Consider the following 27402-nt stretch of genomic DNA (forward strand, 5'->3'; position numbering starts at 1 on the left):
GGCCCTGGGAACGGACAGTGGCGTATACATAAAATAACTGTAATAGCCTCAGACAGGGGTAGTGCTCCCTATAGCTTGAAGAAGGCTTGCAAAACGTTTGTTTCACATCCCTCATGGCAGCTTACAAAGGATCATGTGTGGTTTGTTATCCTTGTTTTATGAGGTGAGGAATCTAGGGCAATGATTCGCCTCAGGTCCCCATGCTAGGAAGTAGGCCAAAGTCCAGCTTCAGTCAGGTCCTGTCTGAGGCTCACTGCTTGCTTCATCACAGCAAACGGCGGAGTCAGTAGAAGTGGCCATCCTCAGCCTCATTAGTAAGCACCTCAGTGAGGTACCACTTCACGCCCGCCAGGTTGTCAGAACCTTAATAATCTGACCTGGAGTGCTGTTGGAGCTATGGGGCAGGCAGTCCTTGCACACACTGCTCTTAGGGGTACCAGGCGGCACAGCCATTGTGGAAAACAGTTTCCCAGGTATCACCTGGTAAAGTGTAGTAGGCACGCACCCTAACGCTGGGCAGTTCCAGCCTAGGCCCGGACTGAGCATTTCCTGCATGTTTGCCCCAAGAGACACGGCTCAGGGTACCTGTAACTGCAGAACATGGGAAACCATCCAAGTATCCATGGACAATCAAGTGGGTCAGCCGACTGTGGACTAGTCAGACAGTAGAACACTACTCATCAGTGAAAGTGAATGACCTGCAGCTATACATACACTTCAGCATGGGTGACTCTCAAAACTGGAATGTTGAATGAAAAAAGAAAAGTCAGATGGGTATACAGAGTATGGATACACTTGTAAATAGTTAAAAATGGGAAAAGTAGCAACATGTTATTTAAGGATGTATGCATATGTGTAAACGCGAAAAGAAAAGCAAACATTGAGGACAGTGATTACCTCTGGTGAGGATGGCACTGGGGAAGGGCACTTAGGGGCTTCAGCGGGGCCAGCAATGCTGTCCTGTTAAGCAGGGGGCGTGGACACATGGGTGTTGTATCATTATCTTTAAAGTATAAATTTACAGTGTATATCTACTCTTGTGTTGAAAAATTTAAAATACCGCCATGCCAGATATGTGAGTTGGTACTTTGGAAGTATGTCAGGAGGCGTATTTTCCTTTCTCCCCCTTAAAGATATGTACTCGAATGTACCATTAATCCTTGGCCTTCTTGTTTCTTTTCCCTGTCTAGAGTGTTTGTACGACAGAATAGCACAAGAAACTGTGGATGAAACTGAAATTGCACAGAGACTCTCCAAAGTCAACAAGTACATCTGTGAAAAAATCATGGATATCAATAAATCCTGTAAAAATGAAGAACGAAGGGAAGCAAAATATAATTTGCAATAAACTTTGGATTTTTCATAAAGCCTTCTCGTTTTCCTTGTGTGGCGTGTGATTTGCGGGTGATGGTGTTGTCCAGATCAGACCCCACCATGCGTGGTGGTGTGTGGGCGGGGAGCCAGTAGGGTTCTGAGGTCAGCGCCTTGTTCTGAACTTGGACTTCCCACTCCAAGAAGGCAGATGGATTTGCTGAGACTCAGGCAGCATCCTGGCGCCAGTGTTGTTCTGGGGATGGTGAAAGCGCTGTCTTCTCGGAGGCGGATAAAATGTCTCTGAGTTACCTATCACTTGGCCAAGAATTTGAGCTGATATTTTTACCATTCAAGGACTTCTATCTTTGTTCCTCTATTTTGTTCTATAATAAAGCTTCATTAATGCGTTGCTGTAGACAATCATTAGCCTCATTTATTTCAGGATGGACATTAAGTGTACAGTGGAGGTGACCAGTGTCCTTTGAGGGGCGGAACATTCAGGCTGAAGGAGAGAAAATTCATAAGGGATGTGATTACTGTCTACAGATCTGAAGGGCTGTCTCGAAGCAGATTACTTTCTCTTACCTCAAAGGACAGATCTAGGACCTGTTACTCAAGGTGACCTGAGATTCGGCTTTCCTGATAATTTGAGTCAATCTTTGTAAAGGAGTGTCAGGGGGTGGTAATGTTAGATGTGGTTCAGGGTAACCTTCAGAAGGTCAGGGGCAACGTCACCTGGTGTCGGTTCGTTCATCCTATCTTGTATCTCAAATGATCTTCCAAGTTGCATAATTTTTATCTCGTGCCGTAGCTGTGTCTCTAAAGTGCCTGGTGCCCAATCAGGCAGACCACATTTGATCTTCCTGTTGATTAACGCTTTCCTTTCTGTAATGCCTATGAAGTCAGCGTAGTATGTTGGAAATGGCAAGGCTTTGGGGCTGAGGAGTTTGGGTTCCAAACCTGGCTCCACTGCTTGCTTTGGGTTTAGCGTAACCTCTTGAGTTTCAATTTTCTGTTCCTTAAAAAGGAGATAATATCTACTTTGCGGAGTTGCAACGTTGCAGAGTTGCTATAAGTTATAGAGCACTATATATAAGTGCTCAATAAATGTTGGTAGTCATTATTTTCTTCATTTCTGGTTATTGGCTTTTAGGCATTGGTTGGAAAACTTTGGCCTCTGGTTTCTCTAATGGTTTATCCACTAAACCATTAGATTACTGGTGGTCTATAAGCAAAAGCTCAGGGTCACTAGGGTGAGTAGTGGAGGTGGCTACCTCTTTGAGGAATTTTATTTTAGTACATAAAATAATTCTTCGTAATCTGAAATATTATATGCTTGCTAATAGGATGTATAGGTATGAACTTCCTTTTATGGTATTTTCCCAGTTCTCCACAGACTAGTGGTGTGATCTTGGACCAATCACTTAACTTCCCAGAGTCTTTACCAGTACAATGAGGAAAATTATGCATACCTCACAGGCTATGTGGATAATTAAATAATAATAACAATAACAGATACTTAGTATGTGCCAGGACTTTTCTGAGTGTTTAACAAAAGTTAGTTCATTAGGTAAGTAAAGTTTGTGACACTTAGTAGTGTTCAGTAAATTCTTGTTATTAAGATGTGTTCATTTTAATGGCAGGGGAGCAGCTTGGGCATGAGTAGTGTGAATGCATGAGAGGCTGGGAAAAAGTATACATGATTTGAACTCATCCCATTTCCTTCCTAAGCACGGCAAAGATAAACACCCAGAGGCTCCATTTCCCTACGAAGACTAATAAGATATGATACCTGCTTTATAGGTGCTTTTAGGTTGGAAGGGAAAATAGTCATCGAAATACCTGCTTAAAAAGGCTCTGACAGGGCTTCCCTGGTGGCGCAGTGGCTGAGAGTCCGCCTGCCGATGCAGGGGACGCGGGTTCGTGACCCGGTCCGGGAGGATCCCACATGCCGCGGAGCGGCTGGGCCCGTGAGCCGTGGCCGCTGAGCCTGCGCGTCCGGAGCCTGTGCTCCGCAACGGGAGAGGCCACAACAGTGAGAGGCACGCGTACCGCAAAAAAAAAAAAAAAAAGGCTATGACGTGAAAGTGCTTCGCGTAATATATGACACATACATCAGGGACAGAACGGGTTGTGAAAGATTGTGGGATCTGATTGTGACTTTACTGCTTCTGGGGAGGTCACTTGACCACTCTGGAGCTCGTTTCTTCTAAAGTGGAGACAGTGATCCCTAAGTCAGGGTTATTGTGGAGAGGAGTCCAGGTAATAGCTGGGAAAAGAGCTCCGTGAGTCTCAAAGAGCCATGCAGATGGTAGCTGTCCTTAGCTTGCAAGGCAGCATGAAATCAAAAGTAGATGTGACAAGGAAGGACATAAGAGCTGTTTCTGATGGGGACTCGGGGCAGGGGAGGGGGCAGGTGTTTTTACACCCTAGTTAGACTGAGACTTTTTGAGCACCTGTTGTGTACCTGGTGCCCTGTGACTGTTATGTGAGGGCAGGGCCACCATTCTTACACCCACACAAATGAGGAAATGAGCTCAGAAAAGGTTAAGTAACTTCTTGGCCAAGGTCCCAGAGTTGTCACAGTGGAGCTGGGTCGGAATCCAGGTCTGTGCAAAATCTGTCCTTTTACCTCTTCCCTCGAAAACTGAGTGGAATATTATGGTCTGGGCCGAGAATCTAGCCATGTAATCTCAGGGCGTATTTCGGAGAGTCCCAACTTAAGTAATCAATCGATGGAAATTGGTGTCATTAATTCAAGCCATTTGAAAGGATGGGGAATAACGGTACCATTTATGAGGATCCCCAGTTTTATTACATTCAAATACATACACAAAACTGAAGTTCATTTTGTGTAGTAGGGAGCTTCCCAAACTTGCCCAGTCTTGAGAATGTGCTGAGGTACTTAAAATACAGATTCCTGGGCTTTGGTTTAGGGTGCTGGATTCAGTAGGGCTGGGATAGAGCTGGGAACATGTGTTTTAACACAAGTGCCAGTTTTGAATAACACCAGTCTAGTAGACAGCATTAGAAGTCCTGTTTTAACAAAGGGACAAGTGTGTTTCCTAAGTAAAAAGACATGCTCTTTCTAAAGTGCATGACAATATTTGAAATTGAGACTCAATTTCCTCTTATACACCTTGTTTAGAGTTACTCTTTCATGCTCACCAGATGCCGTTTAGTTGGACATGATGCAGAAGGTGACTTTCAGTGTAGGTGCCAAGATTTTCCCCTCACTTTTACACTTAGATTCTTTCTTTCACTTCCTCTGACAGGCCAGGGAGTTGTGGAGGACAAGACTCAATCCTGGATTGGCAGAGCCTCAAATGATGAGGTTTGGGCCCTGTTTACCGAAGCCCCGGCCACAAGTTCTCTGCGGCCAGACCGAACAGAAAGATGTGGCTTGTTTTCATTTTCTAGCTGAGGAAAGTGTGTTGTTAGTGACTGTTATGTGCCCATGCGTTTCTTAGATGCATTTCTAAATTATGACCTTTTTGGGAATTACAAAGAAATGAAAACCACTTTATAGAAATTTTTGGAAAAATAAGGGAAATATTCCAAATGGCACAGCTGCAAGCATTGTGATGTATCTCTTCTAGTCCTTCATTTAACAGCGTAAATGTGTATTTTACATACCTGTGGTCATAGCATATCATCAGGTTTGCATCCTTCCCTTTCTTTTTAACATATTGCCCTGTTGCTCCATGAACTGTATAGCCATCAATTCGAACATCCCCCCAGTGAAGGGGCATCAGGCTACAGTTGGGTAAACCACCTGGTCGGCTGTGGGGCTAACCCACAGGGCTGCCAGTTCACGGAAGCTCTCTCTGCACGCTTGGGTCCGGCACGTAATTAAAGTGACCCAGGGAGAGTGGATAAATGGCCGCCAGTGTTACAGGTGGTTTTCCTCTCTCCTCTCCTCTCCCCACGCCCACTCGGTCCTCACCTGTGTGTGTGCCTATCCTGTCTCTGACCTGCTCTGACCTCTTACACTGTGACCTTGGCCTTCAAACCTGCCTTTGGCCCTCCAGACACCCTGTGCTCATCCCACAGCACGCAGTACTCATGAGCTTTTCCCTGTGCGCTCTGACTAGGTCCACTCCCGACCTTCCAGCTACCCTCGCTCACCTCAGCCCCTACCCTGCCACCCAGCCGGTCCATTGCCCTTCCTTGAATCTGTAGGTCGTTTATAAATTAAACATCTGTGAAGATTTTTGTGTGCACAGTTTTTTTTCCCCCCCTTTATATTTTCTATCAGTTTCTTAGGTTCGTGTTACCTGGGTCAAAAAGAGTACCACTTTTATCATTCTTGATACATATAATGGGCGTGACCGTGTTTTAATTATTTTGCCAACCTAACAGGTGAAAATTGTTACCTCATTATATTTTCTTTAATTACTTCTGAGACTGCACATCTCTCCAGAGTTTGGTTTCTTGTTTACACAAAATAAACGCTTAACCTGTAAGCATTTCCAGCAGAATTCATTTCATTTTCTGTATATAGTTTTCTCTGGACCAATGTGTTTGTTTACCTTGGGCATATTTTTACTTTTACATCTGCAAATAGACATACCAACAGGTCTTTTCATCACTTCTGCTGAAGAGATTAATCAGTTTCTGCCAAACAGCTTCATAGGCTCATGGAACCGAAGGGTCAAAAGTGAGCTTCGAGGTCCTCCACTCAGATCTCCTCTCCACTGAAAGCAAGTGCCTTTCCGGACCATGCTGGAACTCCTCCAGGCGTGGAGAATTCACCTTCCTACCCAAGGGCACATCCAATTACTGTCATCACTGAGAAGTTCTTCTGCTGAGCTAAAAATCTACTTCCCTGAGACTTCTGAGGTCAATCAAGTTCTCTCCTCTGAAGTCAGGCAAAATGCTTCTGCTTATAGCCCTTTGCAGAGTTGAAGGTGGCAATCATGTCTCTTCACAGACTAATCAATAGCTCAAATTGTGTTCTGCCATCTCTCACGTGGGAGAGGCAGTGCAGGGAAGAGTGAGGACTCTGGATTTAGACAGCCCTGTGTTCAAACCTTGACTGCCACTTACTAGTATGTGACCTTGAAGAAGTTCTCAATCTCTCTTGGCTTTAGTTTTCTCATTTTAAAAGTAGGAATATAATACCTATCTCACAGGGTTGTATACAGAGCTATACAAGATAACGTGAGTAAAGCACCTAGGCATTCAACATCTCTTAGTTCCCTAATCCTAAGAACTCTGACCATCCTGGTTGCTGTTTTATGGATGTGCCACTAGAAGGTAGGGTTCAGGACTAGACACTGCTCTAGGAAGGGTCTGACCAGTACTAACTAGAGCAGTTGTCATCTCTTGCTCCTGGATGGCATATCTCTATTAGAGTGCCCTAAACTTGAATTAGCATCTTTAGCGATACAACTGTCTCACGTTGAGCTTATGGTCACCAAATACTGCCCTGCTCCCTTTTTTGGCTAACACAATACTTATCCCTTTAGTTCGCTGTGTTGCAAGAGAACGAGCATAGATTTTGATGACAGAGGAACTCACACCAAATTCAAATCCTGACTTCATTATTTATTAGACTAGAGGAAATTGGGCAAGTTCCTAAATCTTCTAGCCCCAGTCACCTTGTCCGTTATGCAGTTGTTAATGTAACCACGCTTACCTCCCGCGGTACCAGACCTACAGCCCTCACTATCCCAGTTGCGGGCTGCAGTAAATGTGGTTGTTTTTGTTCCCTTTTTCCTTCCCTTATTCACTTTAGCAGCTATTTATACCCCGCCCCCACCTCAATTGTGTGTTCTTAAATGTATTTCTTAAACAAAATAGCGGATTTTGCATGCATCCGGGTTCCATTTCATCTTATTGGTTTCGGCCCAACATTCCAGCTGGTTGAGATCTTCTTTTCCATTTGTGTTTAAAATACAAAACAAAATTTGAGGAAAGCCAAAGCCGAAAAAGAAATCAAGCCATAATCCCAAGAACCAAGCCCAACAACACATTCACTCCTGGGAGCCCCTCCTGTCTGTCCAGGGCAGTACCTCTTTGTTCACAGCAGTTGGCCAGCCTCCCGTGATCCTGCCTTGTTCAATTAACATCATATGGCAAACATTTCCCCCTCTGCTGCCTGGTTTGTGTAGCTGCCATTTCAATGCCCTTCCTGACACTGGGTCATGATTACCTTCTCATCTCCTCACTGTACATTTTATTGTCTCTAGTTTCTTGCTATTAGAGATAATGCTGTCATGATCATTTATAGTTGTTTGTTTCTTAAATTCCCAGGAGTGAGCTAATTAAAGGGCAAGCACATTTTTATAGTCTTTTCCATGTTGTTGTTATATCTATGTTTGTTATATTGCTCTCAAAAAGGTCAAGCCACGTCTCTAGGTAGGTGGACGTGCACGTGCCATTTCCGCACAACTTCACCAGCGTTTGGAATTTTTAAAGAAGTTTGGCAAATTAGCTTTCTCTACGAAAGTACTTTTTCAACTTCTTCCTATGTGAATTCATATGTTTGCATGTTTGAGATCCTTATGGAATTTTATTCTGTGCTATATTCTTCCTCCCAGTTTTATAGTATAGAAATATGATCTTTTGTATCTTCACCAAGTTACCAATAATAATGGTTAGGTCAGTGAAAAGAAAAGAACCGTGTGGTCCTCCGCTAAAGACCCCACTTTTCTTTACCAATTACTTTCTCTGAGCTGGATTAGTCTCGTAACTAGGACTCCTCCATCTAGATGTGATCAGGGAAGACCTCTAAGATGTAACATTGGAGCTTACGCCAGAAGGACGAGAATGGCCACGAGGAGATGATTTGTCTGTCGGTCCATCTCCCCCCCCATTCATCTTCAGCGAGTTGAATATCTCTAGTCTGTGCCCACCACTCCAACAGGCATTGCTGGTTGGGTCCAACAGGGAGTCACACCTCAAGGGTGGTTCGAAACCCTGTGCTCTTTCCACCATTCCAGAATGCACTCTTTTGGCCATATCCAATCTGGTACCCTGGGCATGTTTCCATTTCAGTAGCTAACGGGGAGAGAGATTCAGTATTCTAACCTCACCAACATCTGTATGCAGAAGTTCCCCCATGAGTAATTATGGAATCATTCAATCATTTCACAAATATCTGAGTGTCTACTAGGTGTCAGTCACTAGTCTAAATGTCTGAGACATATTAGTAAAGACAAAGACTTTAAACTCTAGTGGGAGTGGAATGAGGTGGGTAGGAAGATAAATGGTAAATGTAATAAATAAGAAAACTGTAGAAAGTGATAAGTGCCATGAAAAAAGGCAAACGTAGGGCAGGGAGGCAGGTTGAGTGTGTGGCGGGGAGAAGCGGAGTGCCCCGGAAGCTGAGATCAGCATGGGGTAGCAAGCCCTGTCCAGGCCCCTGCCACGGGTGTGGAGGTATCCAAGGAGTGTGAGAAGTATGGGACATTAAATCTGTCCTGTCTACCTGGAGCCTCACTTTTATTCCAAGATGTGCACTCATTCGTGCCTGGGTCATTAACTATAGAAAACCTATCCTCCCCCATCTTGAAGACTCAGCTCAAATATTTCCTCTAAGGAACTGTTTCCACCTCTTCCCAGAAGGACTCCCTCCCTCCTCTGGTTTTCCAAATCTCCTCCTTTCCTTCCCTGCCAGTCCCAACCTTCCCAGCATCCTAATGCTCAGAGTTGTAATTTCTATTTAGTTGTCTCTTTCCCTGAGGCAGTCAGCAAAGTGAGAGCAGAACCGTGTAAATTCATCTCTGTACCCCTTTGCGGAGCCCCTACTGTGTGCTAGGTGCAGGAGATATAGATATGGACACTATTTGTTTAATTAACTAGTATTTATCGAGCACTTACTATGTTTTAGGCACTGTTATTATTTTATTTCTCACACAACACTGTGAAGGAGGTACTATGACCATCCGCATTTCACAGATGAGGAAACGGACTCAAAGAGGTTGAGTAACTGGCCCAAGACGGCACCGCCACGACCAGGAGGATCCGGGACTGGCGTGGAAGCCTGAGTGCCTCCAATGCCTGGCGTCTTTACGACCATGCTTTGTGCTACCTGAGATCGCTCGTGGACACAAACTGTTTCTTCTGTGTGGACCTTCCCGGCCACCTCTGCTCCATGACCTTCTCCTTCTCCTCCCTCCAGGAGGTCTTCAGTGCTCCCTCCACGGTCTGGGTGGGGACGCCTCCCCCTGCTCTGTGGCACCCTCTCCTGCCCTCTGCTGGCCTTGTCAGCCATATTGTCATTGTGAGTCCATCTTTCTCACTGTGAGCCCTCCAAGGCAGGGCCACTGTGTGTTCCCATCTGAGTCCCGGGCCCAGCACTGAGCCCAGTGCTGAAGAAATTCCCTAGAATCCTGGCCCCTGAAGACCACAGGTGTGGGAAACCAGGGACCGAAGCAGTTCTTTCGGCCTGGGGATTTAAGAACTTGAGGGATGAAGAAAGTCCTTCAGAGGGGGTCATGAGACCCTCCTGGTCTTGTCCTCCCAGGAGAGACTGTCATCAGGTCAAGAAAGGAGGAAAGGGTTTGGCAGAGGTTAAATTTGAGGAATCTGACCTCACACTGCCTGGGTCTCACCCTGGGATCTACCAATTACCAGCCCTGCAACCTTGGGCAAGTTAATTAATTGGTTTGGGCTTCAGTTCCCTCCTCCATAAAATGGAGGGGTCGGTTCCTATGAGCATTAAGTTCATGTCTATAAAGTACTTAGAACTGTACCTGTTACATAGCGAACACTGTGTAACTGTCTGCTGTCCTTGTGAACAAGGGGCAAGGGGCAAGAGGCGGAAGAAGGCAGGTGCTTCAAGGAGTGGAGGTGAAGTTGGTACTGGGGAGGAGGCTGGAGAGGTGGGTAGGAGCAGGGTCCTGGGAGGGCCTTGGTCCCAGGCTGAGGTGCTGGACTCTGAGGATGAAGGACAGCTGCTGAAGGATCATGCTGGCAGCAGTGTGCTGGCGGGTTTGGAGGGAGAGAGAAAAGTCAAGGAGGTTTTTGGAATAACCCAGGTGAGAGATGGTGAGGGTCAGGTGCCCACTCTCCTTCCTCCTTAAGGGTTGCCACTGCCAGGTGGGAACCAGGCTGTGAGACCACCCTGCAGCCGTCCAGATGGGGTGTGCCCAGGGCAGCTGGGTCTTCATGCAGCTCCCATGCCCTGAACTCACTCTGTGCAGACCCTTGTGGGGACTCAGCCCGTGGAGGGGCGGCAGACCCAGATCAGGGAGTTGAAACGTGTCAGGAGAGTGGGGGGCAGATTGCAGGGCTGTACTTGTCTCTGTGCCAGGTCTTCCCTAAGCACTTCCTTGGTACCGTGGAAACAGTGTGGGTGTGAAATGAGACTGCGGGTTTGAACTTTCCTCCACAGCTTTTCAGTAGCATGACCTTGGCCAAGTTACTCAACCTCTGGGTCCTCAGATTCATCAACTGTGGAACAAGAATAACAGTGTCCACATTTTAGGGCTGTTGCCTAAAGTGCTGCGCACATGGCAGGCACGTAGTAGGTGCTCATTAACAGGTACTATCCTACCTCTCAGAGCGATAGAAGCAAGGAGGGCTGCGCACTCAGCCAGGAGCATCCCGCTCGCCTGGGCTGAGGGTGGGGCCGGCACTTCCTGTCTATGAGCCTCCGTGTCCTTGGTTATAACACATGCGTGACGGTCCCTGCTCCACCAGACTCTGAAGCTGCCGTGGCCTGGCAGCATCAGCATGGCCAGGGCAGGGCTTGGAAACCACGAAGCACTCCGGGTGTGGAGGTAGATCCCCGTAGACCTCCTGCGCCCCCTGCCTCTCCCTCCTGGGAGGCAGCAAATCTCAGCCTGTGGTACATCCTTTCCTGAAACGGGGGTGGGGGTGGGGGTGGGGAGACTCTGGCCCTGAATGTGAAAAACGCAAGTCACTACTGAGAGGCTGTGAGCGGGGGCAGCAGGGAGGCTGGAGTTCTTCTTCGCAATGGCTCTTTAAATTATTTTCATTTTGCTGACTTGTACACTTTCTGAGCTAAGGAGCTTTGGGAGATGGTTATAGGCCATTTAAGCAGAAAGCCTCATTGGCTCCAGTCTCTTTGGGGGGAGGAAGACATTTAACCCTTTGTAACCCAGCCTGGTGCTGCCTTCCACAGGGCCCAGGAGTGCAGGTGGCCTCTGCAGGGTGGGGCTGCCCTTCAGGGAACCTGGTCCAAGACCAAAGACACCCTCCGCAGATTTCCAGTGTCAGCCAATCAGAGGCACAGATGGAGTAGAAACCCAGCCAGATTTGGAGGTAGCTCCCTGGGTTTCAAATTATGATTCTAAGGTGGCTTGTTTTCTTTCTTTCTCTTTCTCTTTCATTCTTTTCTGTTTTCTTTTGTTTTTAAAATTGAGCGTTCGACCTAGACCTCCTTTTTCAGAGCGAGAAGGGCAGCTGACAGGAGGCTGTGATGCCTCTTCTGTGCTCTTTTGTCTGCCCGGGATCAGGGATCTTTCCATTAGCTTTCTTGAGCTCCTCCTGCATGTCAGGATCCACACTGAAGACTTCATATATTTAATCATCGCAACAGGAATATTTGGGAGTTGGTGTTACTGTCTTTATTTCTCCTGGTAAGGACACTGCAGGTCAGAAAGGTTAGAATTTTTGCACAGGGTCACACAGCTGATAAGTAAGAGGGTCAGGATTCAAACCCAGGTCCTTCTGAGACCAAGTCCACTGTTCTTTCATCACAACGTCAGTGCCTTCTAGTAATCAGCACCGACAGAGCCAGCAGGGTGCCAGACCCTGCGCTGTGTGACAAAGAGGAGTGTCCCTCCTCCCCGGCTGGAGTCTAGCTGCGTTCAAGGTTCACCTGCACGTGCAAGGTTTCCTTGTAAAGCAACACAGGATGATAGAAGGTGTGGAAGCAAATGTCCAACGGCAGGATAGTTATACACATTGCATGCATGCGCATACACACACACACACCACACACACACGTATGTTGACTTTCTTCGTAGGCTGAAATACCATGCAGCAAAAAGGAACCAGATCTCCATGTATCACATAAATAAATCTCAAAAGCATAATGTGCAGTCCAAAAGGCAAGTGGTGGAATGAAACTTAGAGTTTGGGACTACGTACGTAAAATCCTAAAACAGGCAAAAGGATACTATAGGTTTTTTATGGACAGACAGATGTGCGGGCGCAGTGTGAAAACTTGGGCAGGAAGGATACAGCCCAGCTTATCAGGGTTGGGGGACGGGGAAGAGTGCAAAAGAGGCTTCTGTGATGTTTTAACTATTTAAAACAAACAAACAAGACATCCAAAGAAAAAAGCAGAAAGCGAAAAGGTTCCATACGTTTCGCCTGGGAGGGTAACGGGAGTGGGGCTCGCGACACACACCTCCGCTTCTGTGTACCTGGAGGGCAGAGCTGGCCTGAAGCTCAGAGTCCTGTGGGGATTGGCATTAACTCCCCCTCACAGACTCTTGGGAGGATTAAACAAGGGCTCAGTTGAAGCATTTTCAACTGTAAAATATTGTAGGAATGTAAACTGATGTCACACACTTCTGTGCTCTCTTCCTGTCTGTCTTCCTGAGTAGATTGTGACTTCCTGGTTTCTGATTCGTCTCTTGACCCCAGCCTAAGCTCAGGGAGCACTGCTGGCCGCGGGCCAGGACTCTGGGTCTAACAAGGCTTGCCCGCAGTGCCTTCTCCCTGACCCACAGGCCGTCTGTTCTTGCGAGGACTGTCTGGGCTGAGGGGGAACAGCTCATCCCCAGTGTCCACCCCGCGTGGACACATAAAACTGATCGCTCGGAGCAGTGTCGGGCACTGAAGGAGAGAAAGCTTGCGAAGGGTCCTGTCTTGGGTCCTGTGGGTGAAGGGTGAAGGATGAAGGATGCAGTAGTGAGAGCCCAGCCCGCCCAGGCTCTCACCTCTGGTCCCAGGCAAGCACGCTCTCACCAGCATGGACGGGCTGGGAGCAAAGGCTGTGTGAGTGACCCAGTTAGGGGAACGACCTCCCTGAACTGCATCTCCACAAAACCCTTACTTGATCCTTCCATGGCCCTATGAGACGGTTGCCACCACTCCCACTAGGAAGATGAGGATGCTGAGGCTGGAGCGGTAATAATGGGCAGAGTCAGATTGCAAATCCCAGTCTGGTAAATCCCCAAACCCGTGCTCTTCTCCAAGGACCTCGGTGTCTCCACGGTCTGAAGGCAGAGCTGTGCCCAGAGAATCCACGTATGGCAACAAGATGCAAACCCCGCCCCCTCCCGTAATTCAGTCCACTGGTGGCTGAGGCAGGGACTGGAGTGAGATAATCACGTCTCAGAGCCGACCAGAGTGGCTGCCACTCAGAGGTCCCTTTGTATTTTGAAGCTGCCGTCTCTAATTAGACTTGGCCTTAATTGCAAGATTTCCATACGCCCGTGACTGCGTGCACTTTGTCTGGGGATAAACACGTCCATCAAGCGTGAGGCAAATTGTGGCAGTTGCCTTGGCCCCATCATCCCGTTCGCTTGCTCCACGGCAGTTCCTCTGGGGACGTAGCTCAACCTTCCCCTGCGAAAGTGCTCTGGGGCCCACATTTTAATCAAACGCGTACCTGCCTCTAGGAAGAAGAGTAGGGGCACGACTCAAAAGTGATTACATTTAATAACCAAAAGACCGGAAAAAGTCTGCTTTGCAATGCATAATTTCACCAGATATTTATTTGTTTCATCACGTGGCCACGTTCTATATGCTGTATGGGGACATATTATTAAAAATGCCATTTATTTTACCTGCAGCAATAAGGAACTTGCACACCTTCTTTTTTTCCTCCCCACTATGTTAAAAGGCATTTGTGGTTATTAAATTACTCTTGATTAGAGGAATGCCTGTCTCCAAATTTACTCTGAAGCATTTCAATAAAATGGTCTCAAATGTTTATTCACTCATCAAATACTCACCAAAGCCATTGGGGCCAGGTGCTGTGCTAGCACGGGGATAATGAGGTGGGGCAGCAGTGTCTCTCTGCCTCCCAGGAGCTCCTGGGACATTGGACAGGGGAGTGACAGATGCATCCCAAGTCCTGGCACAGGGCCTGGCCCCTGGGGGCTACTCAAGCAGTTTTTAGTCAAGAAATGAATGAATGAATGAGGGGAAGGGTAGAGAGAAAACTCGAGCACCTCAGTGTTACAGAGCTGGGCCTGAAGCCATGTGAGGTACTGTATAAAACATAAAACAAGGGCTGGTTGACTGTCCTTGCACGTCCTAGAGGAGGTCACTGCTACGCTGACTCTCAGGTGAGAGCTGGGGCCCGGGAGTGGCCTAAGATGTTCCACGCAGACAGGATTGGGGAGGTAAGGTCTGCAGTCCTGGGCCCGTCTCCCTGCAGACGCCCACATGGCTGCCCCCACTTCCTTCAGATCTTTGCTCCATCTCCCTCATGAGAAGTGTTCTCCTCGACCACCGTCTGGAAGAGCAAGCACATCGCGCCCCACCCCAGGGCACTCTCACGTCTTCTTCTGCCGCTTCTTCTCCCACCCTGATGTATGTGTTTGAATATTGTCCTAAGGTGAGGCGTCACAAGAGCGATGACTGGAAGAGTGCCTAGCATATAATAGGGGCTCAAAGTTGGATAAATGGATGGGGGGGTAAATGAATGAGGGACTGAAAAAGCTTAGTAGTTTCTCAACACCTTAAGAGGTCCAGCTTGGGGTCTGAAGTGCAGGGTCTGAGTGGGGCCTGCTGAGAGACAAGGCTGTGGGGTGATGGGGGGCCAGGGCCCCCGGGCCTGCAGGCCTGACATGCCTGTTTAGTGAGCTGGACTTTGCTTTCAGGCGGTAACAGGGAGTCACTGAAGGGTGTTGAGCCCGCGAGCGACGTGGTTAGATTGGTGTTTCAGAAGGACCACCAGGTGGAATTGTAGGTGATGAACGGGCGTGGGAGACGGAATTTGGGAAAAGAGTTAGGAGGCTGGTCGGATGGTCCCTGCAAGAAATGTGGGGACCAGAGCAAAGCAGTGGTTCTGGGAATGAAGGAATGGGCAGGGAAGGTCAGAATGGAAATATACATTTGGGGTTAAGCCACTGTGACCTGTTGATCGGAGGGGAGGGGGAGATGAGGAAGACTGGGTGATGACTCCCCTGTTTCTGGCTTGCTGAGCAGGTGGGCAGTGATGTCCTCCACTGGGAGGGGACTGGGGATTTGTCTTCCCTGGGGTGCTGTGATGGGGCCATGGAGAAATACTTGTTCCAATAGGAAGCCATGGCTGAACATGAATCACATTGTTGAAAAGCACCATCCAAATGTGGGTCTCATGTTTTGGAGAGCTCGCTGAGCCCTAGAAGTGCAGTTGGCAGGATTGTCTTTTGGTGAAGTGATGGCCTGTCTAGTGAGGGCCCCCCCATTCCCTTAAAGGTCTCCATGTAGTAATAGAATGAGCATAGGATTTTAGTTCAGATAAATAGACATGAGTCTCACTTCCATTGTGAACAAGGCTTGGGTGGGGGCCTTTGTTCTCCCTAAGCCTCAGTTTCATCAACTGTAAAATGGGCATAATGATGCTGTCTATCTTGCAGTGTTATAGTGATGATCTAGTTGTGGAAGGGATGCAAGCAAGCTCAGTAAACTGAGAAAGGCCATTCAGTTGGAAGAACCCAGCAAATGCCCCAGAGGAGAGGGGGCGTGGCAGGCAGGCCTAGGCCCAGGACTAAGTGCTGTTGGCAGAGGCAGAGGTGGGAGCAGCTCTGCACCCAGCCTGTTCCACAGGGTCTTCCTCAGAACCTTGAAATTGGTCCCTCCAGCCAGGCTCTGCGGGACCCTTCCAGAGAGGGCTGAGCTTCCCTACACACAAAGGATGCTTGGGGCTCATTCCTTAAAAGGCTTTGCCCCCAGGGAAGCTCCCCGTTCCCCTCATCTTGTGACCCACCAGCCTCTCCTCTCCAGGCACCCTGAGCTGCTCTGTGCGTCCCCTATCCTGCGCTCCACCCCACTCCTCTCCCGCCCCTCTCCAGCATGAACAAGCTTCCCCACCATCCCGGCTGCTTTGCAGAACGCTCCTCCACGGCCCTCCTGGCTGACGCCTGGCTATTCCCTGAGGACGGCACTCCCCCTTGCACTCTTCCCATCTGTCTCTTCTGGGTCGGCTCCTGGGTCACCTCTCACCTCCGGTGACGTCTCTTCCAGGAAACTCACCGAGTGCCAGGTCCATGTAAGTGCGCCTTCCCTGGGTTACCATCTATCGGGACCCTGCTCACATTTGCTGAATTCTATTTGTTTCCATGTCTGTCCCGTCCACCAGACCAAGGCCTTCTCAAGGACAGCGACTGTGTCTTCTTACCACGTGGCCTGTGCCCTGCACAGCGTGGCACAGCAGGAGCGAGCGTCTGCCAAGAGTGCCAACACCCCTGTCTGCTGGAGACGGGGTGCTCACTGCTGTTCCTCCAGAACAAGGGGACACGGCACCCTGACTGTGGCCAGCGGGTCTTTGGTGGGCCCTGGGGGCGGCAGGCCGGGCTGCAGGAAAGACTGCCCCCCAGGGTTTCCTGGGCAGCGCCGTCTCTCTCGTGTGCGCTCCTCTTTTAACCCCATTCACGGGGGCCACAGCCGCGTAATTGGATTGAGCAGACACTGACAAGGTCAATTTGACAATTTCATTAATCTTTTATTAAACACGGGCCCTGAGCTCCAGCCAGGCTCGTCTGCGTGCCTCCCCGGAACGTGCCTGGCATATTCTCATCTCGTACGCCTCCTCCAGGCTGGATGTGGACAGGGATGCCAACGGCCGCTAGGGGCTTTCTGGGGGCAGATCTGATGCGGGGCAGGGCCCTTAACCGCTCTGACCCGTGGCCGGGGGTGGTGCAGTGGATGCCTGTTAAGAACTGTGCTGAGCGTGCTCAGTGCTCTGCATCATTATTACTCTTGCCGCTACTACTATTAGCAGCTCAACAACCTCAAGGGTGGAGATTCAGACCTCATTTTGCTAAGGAGGAAACTGAGTCCCAGAGAGGTCGGGGTTGTGCCCATGGACACAAAAAGCAGCAAAGAGTGGGAGTGGGAATATTAGGAAAGGGCCGGGTCCTGAGAAACCCTGTGCCTCCCAGGGCAGTTTTGAGGATTGGAGGCAATGTTGGATATGATGCGACCCGCCCAGGGCCTGGCACGCAGCACACACTCAACACAGATTTGTCAAGTGAAAGGAGGAAGGACTGCGTATGGGAAGTGTGTGTGAGCTGAAGGCTACTAGAATCTCAGCGAAGGGGGAGGTCACCTCCCTGGGGCAGAAGGGAGTCTTGCAGTGGACTGAGCACTTAGGATTCAGAGAAGCAGGAGGCAGAAGAGGCTCACAGATGAGGGAGGAGCATAGACAGAGGCCGGGGTGAGTGTGATGGGGACAGAGAGGTGGTCCAGGAAGATGAGGCTGGAGAGCAAGGCGGGGGGCCACAACCCAGGGCCTGGGGCGCCATGGAAAGGGTTCCAGCAAGGAGTCACGTCATCCAACTCGGGTTTTAGAAACCCCACTCTGGCTTCAGTGTGGAACGTTGGAGGAGGATGGACTAGAGACAGAGAGGTCGTTAGGAGGCCTCTCAGGAGTCCAGGCAAGAGGAAACAGAAGCTGTGGGGATGAGGGGGGCAGGGAGGGGCCGGAAAGGGATGCCAGATACAGGGCCGTGTGACTTCCGGTGAAGGCACTGCTCGCTTTGGGGCTGGGGGAGCTGGGGAGCACATTCTAGGAGCTCAACACTGGGAGTACCTGTCCCTGGGCTGAGGCGGTGCAGCACTTGCTTGGAGAGCCCATCTCTCTGCTTCTGAGCCTGTTAATTAGTGGGGACAGACAGGGAGTCAAATGAGGCCTTCTCGGCACCACGATGCCTGGTACTTATCTCCATGACTGTAAGCTGACAGGTTCCCTTAAATAGCAAAGGTTAACGAGTTTCATGGTAAGACCAGAGATGCTGGCGCCCACAAACTCACACACAGGAACTGACAATGTCCCCAGAGGCACAAGAGGCCATCAGAGTGCTCAGCCAGTTTGCTGTGATGTCACTCAAGGCCTGAACCAGCCTCATCTCCAACATGCAGCCTTTTCTGGAATCTCTGAACATCAAGGCTCTTCTGCTTGGCTAATCTCTGCTCACCCACAAGTCCCCCAGGAGTGCGGCCCCAGCCTTGGCCATCCTCCAGTCAACAGACTCTGTGGATGCCGTCGATGGGCCAGGCCCGTCCTGGGCCCCGGGACCTAGGGGGTTCACCCACGGTCGGGCCCTGGTGGACCTCCAGTCAAGGGTGAGCAGTGGGGACAGACAGACATACAAGGACAGAGAGTGCCAGGAGTAGAGTGTCCCAAAGAGGAGAGATGGAAGAATCTGTGTGAGAGATTGTTCATCAGGGAAGCCTTCCCAGAGGCGGTGATGTTTGTGCTGGATTTTAAAGGATGCACAGGTGCTCCATAGGTAGCCCAAGGGGGTGGTGAATTTTGGACATCTCTTGAAGAACTGCCTTATGTCCTAATATTGTTCTGATATCTGGTTATAAGATCCCTAAACGGGGTGGGAGAACCCAGCCCTAGTCCTTTTTGGATCTTCCCAGGTCAGGGCCGGAAGGTACAAAAGCCTGTTGAATGGGAAGGCTCCTGGGCTCCCTGCCCCCAAGATGAAAGAGTGAAGGGAAAGAAGGGAGCAGGGGATAGAGAGAGAATGAATGGCGGTTTCCCAGGAGGGACCCTTAAACCCCATCTGACCAGGGTCTTCCCTGCTGGGAAACCCTCCACAGCTCCCTGCCGCCCCAGGATGAAACCCAGCCTCTTCACTCAATCAAACCCCTTTGTATCTGGTCTCTGGTGGCTCACCGGCCAGCTTTCTCCCTCATGCTCACCTCCCTCCTCCAAATGCAAGGCCCCACACCTTCACGTTGGCCCCAGACAGTTCCCACCTTCAGACCTTTGTCTACCTGCTTCCTCTGCCTGAAGGTCTGTTTTATCCTGTGCATACATTCTCCATGTCCTTGTCCACTGCAGTAAGATGTCTTCCCCAGGAGAACTTCAGTGCCCAGAGCCTTGTGCAGCCCCTGCTCTTCCTCTCCTCCCACCAACACAGGGAAGTGCTTTTCATCAAGGTTGCATCTGCTGCTTACCTGCTTACTTGGGGCTGTATAGTGAATGAGTAAAGGTGCAGCCTCTCCAGTCAGATCGCCACTGTGGAGACTTCAATCCTGGCTTCACTACCTATGAGCTGTGTGACCTGGGGAGAGTTATTTAACCTCTCCATTCTCTGGTTCCTCACATGTAAGGTGGAATAACAGTAGGACCCATTTAATGAGGTTGTTACAAGGATTAAATTAGTTAATTGTGCAAGGCTTTGAGAAGACTGCCAGGCAGATAACAAGCACTCATTATAAGTTAGCCATTGCTATTGATTTTTATTATTATTATTTTATTAAATTGAAGTATAGTTGATTGACAATGATTCAGGTGTACAGCAAAGTGACTCAGTTATTACATATATATATATATATATATATTCTTTTTCAGATACTTTTCCATTATAGGTTATTATAAGATATTGAATATAGTTCCCTGTGCTATACAGTAGGTCCTTGCTGTTTATCTATTTTATATGCAGTAGTGTGTAACTGTTAATCCCAACTTCCTAATTTATCCCTCCCCCTCCCATTCTATTGATTTTTTTATTTCAAAAGTAATAAAGTACAATACAAAAACACTGGGGGGAAAATAGCCCAGAGTTTAAAAGAAATATCAACAAATGAAGAGGAAATAGGCAGTCTACCTGGAAAAGAATTCAGAGTAATGATAGTAAAGATGATCCAAAATTTTGGAAGTAGAATGGAGAAAATACAAGAAAGTTTTAACAAGGACCTAGAAGAACTAAACAGCAAATGAACAATGATGAACACCACAATAAATGAAATTAAAAATTCTCTAGAAGGAATCAATAGCAGAATAACTGAGGCAGAAGAACGGATAAGTGACCTGGAAGATAAAATAGTGCAAATAACTACCACAGAGCAGGATAGAGAAAAAAGAATGAAAAGAATTGCAGACAGTCTCAGAGAACTCTGGGACAGCATTAAACACACCAACATTCGAATTATAGGGGTCTTAAAAGAAGAAGAGAAAAAGGAAGGGACTGAGAAAATATTTGAAGAGATTATACTTGAAAACTTCCCTAATATGGGAAAGGAAGTAGTCAATCAAGTCCAGGAAGCACAGAAACTCCCATACAGAATAAATCCAAGGAGAAACATGCCAAGACACATATTAATCAAAATATCAAAACTTAAATACAAAGAAAAAATATTAAAAGCAGCAAGGGGAAAGCAACAAATAACATAAAAGGGAATCCCCATAAGGTTAACAGCTGATCTTTCAGCAGAAACTCTGTAAGCCAGAAGGGTGTGGCAGGACATATTTAAAGTGATGAAAGGGAAAAACCTACAACAAAGATTACTCTACCCAGCAAGGATCTCATTCAGATTCGACAGAGAAATTAAAAACTTTACAGACAAGCAAAGGCTAAGAGAATTCAGCACCACCAAACCAGCTTTCCAACAAATGCTAAAAGAACACCTCTAGGCAGGAAACACAAGAGAAGGAAAAGACCTACAATAGTAAACCGAAAACAATTAAGAAAATGGTAATAGGAACATAAATATTGATAATTACCGTAAATGTAAATGGATTAAATGCTCCAACCAAAAGACATAGGCTGCCTGAATGGATACAAAAACAAGACCCATATATATGCTGCCTACAAGAGACCCACTTCAGAACTAGGGACACATACAGACTGAAAGTGAGGGGATGTTAAAAGATATTCCATGCAAATGGAAATGAGATGAAAGCTGGAGTAGCAATTCGCATATATGACAAAATAGACTTTAAAGTAAAGACTATTACAATAGGTAAAGAAGGACACTACATAATGATCAAAGGATCAATCCAAGAAGAAGATATAACAATTGTAAATATTTATGCACCCAACATAGGAGCACCTCAATACATAAGGCAAATGCTAAAAGCCATAAAAGGGGAAATCGACAGTAACACAATCATAGTAGGGGACTTTAACACTCCACTTTCACCAATGGACAGATCATCCAAAATGAAAACAAAGAAACACAAGCTTTGAATGATACATTAAACAAGATGGACTTAATTGATATTCATAGGACATTCCATCCAAAAACAACAGAATACACTTTCTTCTCAAGTGCTCATGGAAATTCTACAGGATAGATCATATCTTGGGTCACAAATCAAGCCTTGGTAAATTTAAGAAAATTAAAATTGTATCAAGTATCTTTTCCAACCAAAATGCTATGAGACTAGATATCAATTACAGGAAAAATTCTATAAAAAATACAAACACATGGAGGCTAAACAATACACTACTAAATAACCAAGATATCACTGAAGAAATCAAAGAGAAAATCAAAAAATACCTAGAAACAAATGACAATGAAAGTACGACCACCCAAACCTATGGGATGCAGCAAAAGCAGTTCTAAGAGGGAAGTTTATAGCAATACAATCCTACCTCAAGAAACAAGAAACATCTCAAATAAACAACCTAACCTTACACTTAAAGCAGTTAGGGAAAGAAGAACAAAAAACCCCAAAAATTAGCAGAAGAAAAGGAATCATAAAGATGAGATCAGAAATACATGAAGAAGGAATGACGGAAATGATAGCAAAGGTCAACAAAACTAAAAGCTGGTTCTTTGAGAAGGTAAAAAAATTGATAAACCATTAGCCAGGCTCATCAAGGAAAAAAAGGGAAAAGACTCAAATCAATAGAATTAGAAATGACAAAGGAGAAGTAACAACTGACACTGCAGAAATACAAAGGACCGTGACAGATTACTACAAGCAACTATATGCCAATAAAATGGACAACCTGGAAGAAATGGACAAATTCTTAGAAAAGCACAACCTTCTGAGACTGAACCAGGAAGAAATAGAAAATATAAACAGACAACTGCAAGCACTGAAATTGAAACTGTAATTAAAATCTTCCAGCAAACAAAAGCCCAAGACCAGATGGCTTCACAGGCGACTTCTATCAAACACTTAGAGAAGAGCTAACACCTATCCTTCTCAAACTCTTCCAAAATATAGCAGAAGGAGGAACACTCCCAACCTCATTCTACGAGGCCACCATCACCCTGATACCAAATCCAGACAAAGATGTCACAAAAAAGGAAAAAAACTACAGGCCCATGTCACTGATGAGCATAGATGCAAAAATCCTCAAAAAAATACTAGCAAACAGAATCCAACAGCACGTTAAAAGGATCATACACAATGATCAAGTGGGGTTTATCCCAGGAATGCAAGGATTCTTCAATATATGTAAATCAACCAATGTGATAAACTATATTAACAAATTGAAGGATAAAAACCATATCATCTCAGTAGATGCAGAAAAAGCTTTTGACAAAATTCAACACCAATTTATGATAAAAGACCTTCCAGAAAGTAGGCATAGAGGGAACTTACCTCAACATAATAAAGGCCGTATATGACAAACCCACAGCCAACATCATTCTCAATGGTGTAAAACTGAAAGCATTTCCACTAAGATCAGGAAAAAGACAAGGTTGCCTACACTTACCACTGTTATTCAACATAATTTTGGAAGTTTTAGCCACAGCAGTCAGAGAGGAAAAAGAAATAAAAGGAATCCAAATCAGAAAAGTAAAACTGTCACTGTTTGCAGATGACATTATACTATACGTAGAGAATCCTTAAGACTCTACCAGAAAACTACCTGAGCTAATCAATGGATTTGGCAAAGTAGCAAGATCCAAAATTAATGCACAGAAATCTCTTGCATTCCTATATACTAATTTTGAAAAATTTGAAAGAGAAATTAAGGAAACACTCCCATTTACCATTGCAACAAAAAGAATAAAATACCTAGGAATAAACCTACCTAAGGAGACCAAAGACCTGTATGCAGAAAATTATAAGACACTGATGAAAGAAATTAATGATACAAACAGATGGAGAGATATACCAAGTTCTTGGATTGGACGAATCAACATTGTGAAAATGACTATACTACCCAAAGCAATCTACAGATTCAATGCAATCCCTATCCAACTGCCAATGGCATTTTTCACAGAACTATAACAAAAAATTTCACAATTTGTGTGGAAACACAAAAGACCCTGAATAGCCAAAGGAATCTTGAGAAAGAAAAACGGAGCTGGAGGAATCAGACTCCCTGACTTCAGACTATACTACAAAGCTACAGTAATCAAGACAGTATGGTGCTGACACAAAAATAGAAATATAGATGAATGGAGCAGGATAGAAAGCCCAGAGATATACCCACACACCTATGGTCACCTTATTTTTGATAAAGGAGGCAAGAATATACAGTGGAGAAAAGACAGCTTCTTCAGTAAGTGGTGCTGGAAAAACTGGACAGCTACATGTAAAAGAATGAAATTAGAACACTCCCTAACACCATACACAAAAATAAACTCAAAATGGATTAAGGACCTAAATGTAAGGCCAGACACTATAAAAGTCTTAGAGGAAAACATAGGCAGAACACTGTATGACGTAAATCACAGCAAGATCCTTTTTGACCCACCTCCTAGAGAAATGGAAATAAATACAAAAATAAACAAATGGGACCTAATGAAAACTTAAAAGCTTTTGCACAGCAAAGGAAACCATAAACAAAATGAAAAGAAAACCCTCAGAATGGGAGAAAATATTTGCAAATGAAGCAACTGACAAAGGATTAATCTCCAAAATATACAAGCAACTCATGCAGCTCAATATCAAAAAAACAAACAACCCAATCTGAAAATGTGCAGAAGACTTAAATAGACATTTCTCCAAAGAAGATATACAGATTGCCAACAAATACATGAAAGGATGCTCAACATCACTAATCATTAGAGAAATGCAAATCAAAAGTACAATGCGGTATCACCTCACACCAGTCAGAATGGCCATCATGAAAAAATCTACAAACAATAAATGCTGGAGAAGGTGTGGAGAAAAGGGAACCCTCTTGCACTGTTGGTGGGAATGCAAATTGATACAGCCACTGTAGAGAACATTATGGAGGTTCCTTAAAAAACTAAAAATAGAACTACCATAAGACCCAGCAATCCCACTACTGGGCATATATCCTGAGCAAACCATAGTTCAAAAAGAGTCATGTACCACAATATTCATTGTAGCTCTATTTACAATAGCCAGGACATGGAAGCAACCTAAGTGACCATCAACAGATGAATGGATAAAGAAGATATGGCACATATATACAATGGAAAAATAAACAAAATTGAATTATTTATAGTGAGGTGGATGGACCTAGAGACTGTCCTACAGAGTGAAGTAAGTTAGAAAGAGAAAAACAACTACTGTATGCTAACACATATATATGGAATCTAAAAAAAAAAAAGAAAATGGTTCTGAAGAACCTAGGGGCAGGACAGGAATAAAGACACAGACATAGAGAATGTACTTGAGGACATGGGGAGGGTAAGGGTAAGCTGGGACAAAGTGAGAGAGTGGCATGGACATCTATACACTATCAAATGTAAAATAGATAGCTAGTGGGAACCAGCTGCATAGCACAGGGAGATCAGCTCAGTGCTTTGTGACCACCTAGAGGGGTGGGATAGGGAGGGTGAAAGGGAGACACAAGAGGGAGGGGATATGGGGATATATGTATACATATAGCTGACTCACTGTGTTACACAGCAGAAACTAACACACCATTGTAAAGCAATTATACTCCAATAAAGATGTTTTAAAAAAAAGAAAGAAATACCACCACCTCTCAAATAACTGTTAGATTTGTATATATCTTTCCAGTTTTCTATTCAATGTGTTTGTTGTTGTAGGTATGTTATACACACACCCACAAAAGATATACACACAAATTGACACCCTCTTTTGTAGCTCATTTTCCTCACTTTCCAGTATATACTAATGCTCTGGTGAGTAGGCATATTTTCAATCTGTCTTTGCAGACACACTTCCTTGCTCAGAGTCTAGTACAGAGCAGTCATTTCACGGAACTTTGTGGAAGGAAAGGAAGAGGAAGAGCGGACAGTCAGGCAGGTTCTGGGCTGTGACTTGTGGCTGCTTCCAGAGTCAGCCACAGCATAGCAATTGTCACCCCGTCCTCCCCTCATCTTAGTGACAGAGACCCTGAGGGGAAGGGGCTTCCATGAGTTCACTCAGCAAGTCAGTAGGAGGGAGATTAGGGCCAGGCTGGGGCCTTTTTCTTCAAGTGACATGGTCCCACCCTTCCCTTCTTTACCCCTAGAGTCCTCCTGGCCTCAGTTCAGGTCCAAAGTGTATCCTGGGCAGGGACAGCCCTCTTTGCTCTGGTCCTGCTGGGCTTTGTGGCCTCCTCTGGGCCAAGTTTGCTGGAAAGGCTGGAGCAGCCATCCCCAGATTGGGTCCCAGGAAGGAGGCTGAGGGAAGGCGAGGGGGTGGCCAGTGGAGAAAAGTTGCCAGGACCAGAGAGACTTATTCCTGTGTCCCCAGGTGGTGGCAGATGACCTCTCAGAGAAGAGAGTGTTTTGGAGACTCATCTTGCTAAAAGAAGGGACTGACCTTTAGGTTCAGCGTTTCCAATCTGTCCCACACTCAGTGGCCCAGATATTTTCCTGGAAAAGAGGTTCTAAGCATGGCCTCTCCGGACCTCAGGGACCCCACTGCTGGCAGAATGAAGTGTCCTCTTGTCGTCTTCTGGGACCCTCCCCGCTAGCCCTCCCCATCATTGCTAGGTTACTCCCACTGTGCCTCTGCGTCTTTGTGCTGTGATGTCCTTGCCTTGTCTCAGAACCGTTGTGGCTTCCCAAGCCCTGTCTGCTCCTCTGCCCTGGAGCAGCCGGTCCCTCTGCAGGGCTCCTGCAGCCCTTGGTTCACCACCAACCTCTGCGCAGCACCCACAAAGCCCCCCACCGCCAGCACCCAGCAGTGCTCACATCACCCCGCTGGTGGGTGTTATCCCACCCAGTCACAGGAGAGGCGGCTGGGCGGAGGGCGATGACACAGGCAATGCCCTGGTGTGAGTGAGGTTCATGAAACTCGGGCAGTTTTCCCACAGGAGGCGACTTTCGAGCAGACTGTGATCTTTATCCAGGACCCTGGAAAATCCTGGGTCACCTTGGAAAATCCCTTCACCTCTCTCTGAGCCTCTGTCTCCACATCTGAAAAATGGCAACAACACTGCCCTCGTCCCAGGGTTAAAAGGAGCAAACCTGTAGGAGATGCTCAACACATAGACCAGGCCCTGCCAGTGCTCTTTCCCTGCCCCGCCTTCTTCCCTTCGGAGAACAGCACTCTCAGGGCAACAGAGTAAAATATTTACAGGGGCCAAAACGTGACCCCAGACTCAGAGGGGAACAACAGAAATCGCCCCCTGCTGGACAGGGTGGACATGTAAGGACCCACGGCCCTCACGTGAATACCAGCTGGGGTCTCCCTGCCAGACTCTGGTGTAAGGCCCCCGCACAGCAGTGCCCGTGGGCAGCTGCAGGGAAACTCCCCACTTCCAGCTCATGGAGCCTGGACCTCCGCGATGATGATGAGGGACTTAACAGTGAACCCAGCACCCAGGAGTTTCTGCTGAGGAAGATTAGTCTTTGTCACCTGCTGTTGTATAATGAAAACGGCTCTTGCAGCAGAGCGCTGGGATGCCCACCAGCAGCCCTGCAAACGCTCTCTGAACGATGATGCCCAAGGCTGGGGTGAAGGGTCCCAGCACACGGCAGAGTCTCAGCAGAGGCCCCTCCCCGTCCCTTGGCAACGCGGGTCCAGCTGAAGTTCCCCACACCTGCCTGTTGCTGCTCAGCTGCTTCTTGCTGGGCTGGAAGCCACGTCTTTAGGCAGGTTCAGGGCAGGAAGGGGAGCTGGGGAGCTGGCTGCTCTCTCGGCTGGGCTGCTTCACTCAAGGACGGCCTCAGCAGTGTGACCAGATGGCCTACACTGTTCCCTGCAAGTGAACGTTCCAGATGGCTGACGCTGACCGTCTGGAGCGTGGCCACCTTGGATACAGTCCCCACCGTGCTTTCCTGCGGCTGCCGAGGGGAGCAAGGACTCTGAGGTGGGAGATCTTGGACACAGTCACTTCATTCATTCACTGATGCTTCCATTTTTTCATTGAT

General features: G+C 47.0%; 2 protein-coding genes across 4 annotated transcripts in view; both read left to right on the forward strand.

The window, feature by feature from the left end:
* The window catches only part of BEND5 (BEN domain containing 5), a 47627-nt gene extending 46260 nt beyond the window's left edge, over nt 1-1367 (forward strand). For all 3 annotated transcript variants that reach the window (XR_009538935.1, XM_060140111.1, XM_060140112.1), the window contains one exon: nt 1191-1367. Coding sequence is in view for 2 of the 3 variants with exons in the window: in XM_060140111.1 (XP_059996094.1) it covers nt 1191-1348 (158 nt within the window). In the remaining variant the exon portion in view is untranslated. The remainder of the gene's footprint in view (nt 1-1190) is intronic.
* Nucleotides 1-27402, forward strand: part of AGBL4 (AGBL carboxypeptidase 4) — a 1285194-nt gene that overhangs the window by 1077312 nt on the left and 180480 nt on the right. The window lies entirely within an intron of this gene.

The sequence above is a fragment of the Lagenorhynchus albirostris genome, chromosome 2 (genome assembly GCF_949774975.1).
Source record: "Lagenorhynchus albirostris chromosome 2, mLagAlb1.1, whole genome shotgun sequence".
Taxonomy (NCBI): Eukaryota; Metazoa; Chordata; class Mammalia; order Artiodactyla; family Delphinidae; genus Lagenorhynchus; species Lagenorhynchus albirostris.